Below are 3,681 nucleotides of genomic sequence, written 5' to 3'. Positions count from 1 at the left end.
AGGATGGGGTGGGAGGGGAGGAGGCACCCACTTCCCCGCCCCTCTCCCCTCTGTGCTTCAGGGGGAAAGGGAGGGAGGGGGCTCCCCCTTACCCCCCAGAATGTAAACAGCAGCAGATGAACAAAAATAAAAATACAAAAGGCCGGAGGAAGTTCCTGGACATCCCCCCACCCCAGGGTCTTCCCTGTCACCAGCGGAGGTCCCTCGCTGCCCCATCCACCAAAGCTGCCTCAGTCCTGGGGGCTGCCCAGTGCCGGCCACATCCCCGGAGGGCAGAGTCCAGGGCTCAGAACTGCTGCGCCAGCAGCTCACACAGGTGACGGGAGACGGGTTCCTTGCTGGTGCGCAGGGTCAGCCGGTACATCTAGTGGGGACAGGGCGACTCAGGGGGGAGGCAGAGAGGATGGAGAGCCGGGGGAGGAGAGTTAGACACAGGGCAGATAAATGATGAGAAAGGATCAAGCGGTCAGAAAAGTAATATAAGAGAGGGAAAGGATGAAGGTAAAAAAGGTCACAAAGGGTATAAAGGATATAGAGACAAAAAGCAGGGAGGAAAAGGGAGAGGAAGACAGAAGGGCAGAGAATGCACAAAGAGCAGAAGGCCTTGGAAACCACCACTCACCTGAGCCTGGGCATTGGGCTCCAGCCGGAGCAGACAGCCCACCTGCAGGGCTTTAGTCTGGATGATTCCAGCCCCCACGAAGTTCTCAGGGTTGGGGTCCACATTGTCCAGGAGAGCAGAGCCAAACCCCAGGAGCTAAGGGGGCGGGGGGCCCAATCTCTGTTAGCTCCCAGACAGCAGCATGCCAGTTACCCCAAACCCTTGGGAGTGGAAATTAGTCCGACTTTACCAATGGGAAAACAGGCTCAAGTAGAGCAGCCACCGTACCCCAAATCCCAGAGTTCGGGAGAGGAGAGTGAGGCAGGACTGGGATGGTAGCCCCCGTGCCTCTCCTGTCTAGCCTCTCACCTTGGCCTTAGTGACCTCTGCGTCCATGGGGTGGTTGGCTTTGAAGATTTTCTGGGCCTCCTGTTGGGGGCTAGGGGCAGGAAAAGGTCCAAGTCAGGGATCTGGAAGCCCAGTCCCGCCCACCCTGAGGGCGGCTTTGGCTCCCCTCGCCCTCGGCTCACAGGCTCAGCTGCTTCCAACGCTGGAAGAAGTCCTGGGCCGCCATCTCCGTCGGCTGGAAGAACTTGTTGATGGTCACTGGGAGTTTCAGGGTGAGGGACTGGGGGGCGCCCCCGTACCTGGCGGGAGAGGGAGGGCTCGTCAGGCCCCGCCCTCGCCCTGGAGGCCCCGCCCACCCAGCAGCGCCCCGCCTCCTGACTCACCGGAAGCGCACCGACAGGAGCGGCGGCGTCAGGAAGTCCCGCAGACACTCAATGTTGAGCACCTGCTGCACCTGCGCCCCGCCGTCCACCTGCGAGGCCACCCGCTTGGTCTGCACGGCCAGCTGTGCCCGCCCGTGGTCAAGGAAGCCAGAAACGCGAGCGGGGGAGGGGGGAGGAATGGAGGGGAGCCGACGAGGGCTCGAGGACTTCACCATCACCTGATGGTTCAGAACTTCCCTGGCGCCCCCAGCCCTGCCATCCCGGGCTCATCCAACATGAACCAGCTCCAAAGTCCTTCCTAATCCAAACCTCTGACCTGGGTGCCTCTGGCTTTCCACCGTGGGCTCAGCCACCTCCATTACGGCACAGGTCATGCCCTGGCTCTGAAGGCTGACCTAGGCTTGAATCTCAGCTCTTCTTAGAGGTTAAGAAGTCACTTAACCTCTCTTAGCCTCATCTTCGAAATGGATATAAGTGTCCTCAGCAGTCAATGAAATAATCTCCCACAAGTACCTGTCAGTGTGTCTGGCACATGGTAAGTTCACTGAAATGGGAGCAATCAGTGTTACTACCATCTATCTGTGTTGACAACCCATTGGCAAGTTGGGGCCTTATTTCTCTCCTCCCGCCCCTGCCCAGAACAAAGCTGAGCCTCAAGGTCTCTGGAAATGATGAATGAAACAAAGAGCTAAAATGGTCTTCAAATTTTGGGGTATAATCACTCTAATTTCCAAGTTGTGGAAACTGAGGCCAAGAGAAGGGGGACAGGGGACTGACACTGCTCAAGCAGTTCCTTCATGCCAGCACCCTTCCAGGGTCTTCCAGCCACACTGATTCTCAAAACAAGACTGAGAAGGAGAGGAGGGTCCACATTTCACTGAAGGAATTTCAGGGCTCAGAGAGGCCAAGCGACTGGCCGAGGCACTGGAATCACGGGTGTGGAGCCCGATGGAAGACAAGGTTAGGACACGGCAGAGGGGCCTAACAGGGACCAACTGAGGCCCAGAGCATGTGGGATTCAGGAAATAACACCTCCTGCATCCCTGTCATGTCATGTCAGTGTCCTCTCCTGTCCTGGGAAAGAGGCCCACTCCCTCTTACAGATGATGCTAAATCTCAGAGAAGTACCATGGGCTCAGGCTCTCAAGTAAGGAGGCCAAACAGGGATCTGGATCTGTTTCCCGGCTGCCAGGAAGGCAGACCTGGAGGGGCGGGGCTGGGCCAGGCCGAGAGGATATGAGTCTGGAGGTCTCCGGGGTGAACCACAGTGGGAGAGAAGTTCTGGAACTGCACCGAGGTCTTGTTGCCATAGAAGAGATACATGCGGCCTGAGGGAATGGAGGTGAGAGGCAGGGTTCTATCTGAGTTCCTTCCATGTCCTCCCCGAGCCGGGGTCTCCTGGAAACCTCACCCCATTGCCCCCAGTACCCACCCAAGTTCTGCCGGAACTCTGACTTGACTCCAATCTGCAGCAGCTGGTTCTCAAACAGGACCCCATTGTTCCTGCACACGAACCTGCATGGGGCAGTGGGGGGTCAGGATGATGGTGCCTGCCTGGGCTCTGCTCTGTGCTCCCTACTTGTCCCTACTTCCCTCCCCAACCTCACCCACAACTCACTTATTCAGCAGCTCATCAGCTTCTGGGATGGGCGGGCCAATGTCCTCAGGACCTGGGCTGCAGATGGGAAAAGAGGGAGATGGGAGGGGGCTTGCGGGGCTAGAGGTCAAGGCCCAGAGCTAGTGGTGGGAGACAGCAAGCCCTGAAGGAACAGAAGCCCAGAATCCATATACCTTGATTCCCCACAGAGCCCCTCAATCAGACTGGCAATTGCCTCTGATGGGAATAGGACCCTGGCAGGAGCCATCACCCCCCTACCCTGTACCAGACAGCCCTGATTCTCACTCCCAAGCCCTTGCAGCTCATCAGGAGAGTCTGCTGAGAGCTCCCAGTCCCCTAACCCTCCCTGGGGGATACAAGAGTCTGCCCCCCAACCCCCTGAGGCCACCCCTTACTCAGCAGCTGGAGCTGGGTCAGCCAGCAAAGCCATGGGGCTCTCAGGGGCAGGCGGCTCCAGCTCGCTGGGCCATCCAATCCCAGAGCAGACAAGAGAAGACAGGCGTGGCAGGCAGCCAGTCCCAGAGAGGCAGCAAGAGGGCGGAGAGAGAAAGAGAGAGAGACGGGAGGAGAGAAGGAGAAGGAAGAGCAGGCTGAGACGGTGACAGGGAAGGACGACACAGGGTGGCCAGGGTCAGCGAGAGCCCAGAGAGGCCCAGAGGGAGCGAGGGGGGAGACTGGGGCAGGCGGCAGCCAGGGCAGACACGAGGCTCAGGGAGAGGGGGAGCTGGGGT

General features: G+C 58.8%; 2 protein-coding genes across 2 annotated transcripts in view; one reads left to right on the top strand and one right to left on the bottom strand.

The window, feature by feature from the left end:
* FUZ (fuzzy planar cell polarity protein) overlaps nucleotides 1-332 on the top strand; it is a 5,912-nt gene extending 5,580 nt beyond the window's left edge. The window contains exon 12 of the mRNA XM_010849715.1: nucleotides 3-332. The gene's annotated coding sequence lies outside the window, so the exon portion shown is untranslated. The remainder of the gene's footprint in view (nucleotides 1-2) is intronic.
* AP2A1 (adaptor-related protein complex 2, alpha 1 subunit) overlaps nucleotides 269-3,681 on the bottom strand; it is a 27,012-nt gene continuing 23,599 nt past the window's right edge. The window contains exons 16-24 of the mRNA XM_010849713.1: nucleotides 3,346-3,557; nucleotides 2,951-3,007; nucleotides 2,765-2,847; nucleotides 2,571-2,660; nucleotides 1,333-1,456; nucleotides 1,132-1,248; nucleotides 971-1,040; nucleotides 623-757; nucleotides 269-364 (exon numbers count right to left, since the gene is read on the bottom strand). Of these exons, the coding sequence (XP_010848015.1) occupies nucleotides 287-364; nucleotides 623-757; nucleotides 971-1,040; nucleotides 1,132-1,248; nucleotides 1,333-1,456; nucleotides 2,571-2,660; nucleotides 2,765-2,847; nucleotides 2,951-3,007; nucleotides 3,346-3,557 (966 nt within the window). The 3' untranslated portion in view covers nucleotides 269-286. The remainder of the gene's footprint in view (nucleotides 365-622; nucleotides 758-970; nucleotides 1,041-1,131; nucleotides 1,249-1,332; nucleotides 1,457-2,570; nucleotides 2,661-2,764; nucleotides 2,848-2,950; nucleotides 3,008-3,345; nucleotides 3,558-3,681) is intronic.

This window comes from Bison bison, unplaced genomic scaffold (genome assembly GCF_000754665.1).
Source record: "Bison bison bison isolate TAMUID 2011002044 unplaced genomic scaffold, Bison_UMD1.0 scf7180017864285, whole genome shotgun sequence".
In the NCBI taxonomy this organism is placed as follows: Eukaryota; Metazoa; Chordata; class Mammalia; order Artiodactyla; family Bovidae; genus Bison; species Bison bison.
This window is presented reverse-complemented; position numbering and strand designations above follow the sequence as displayed.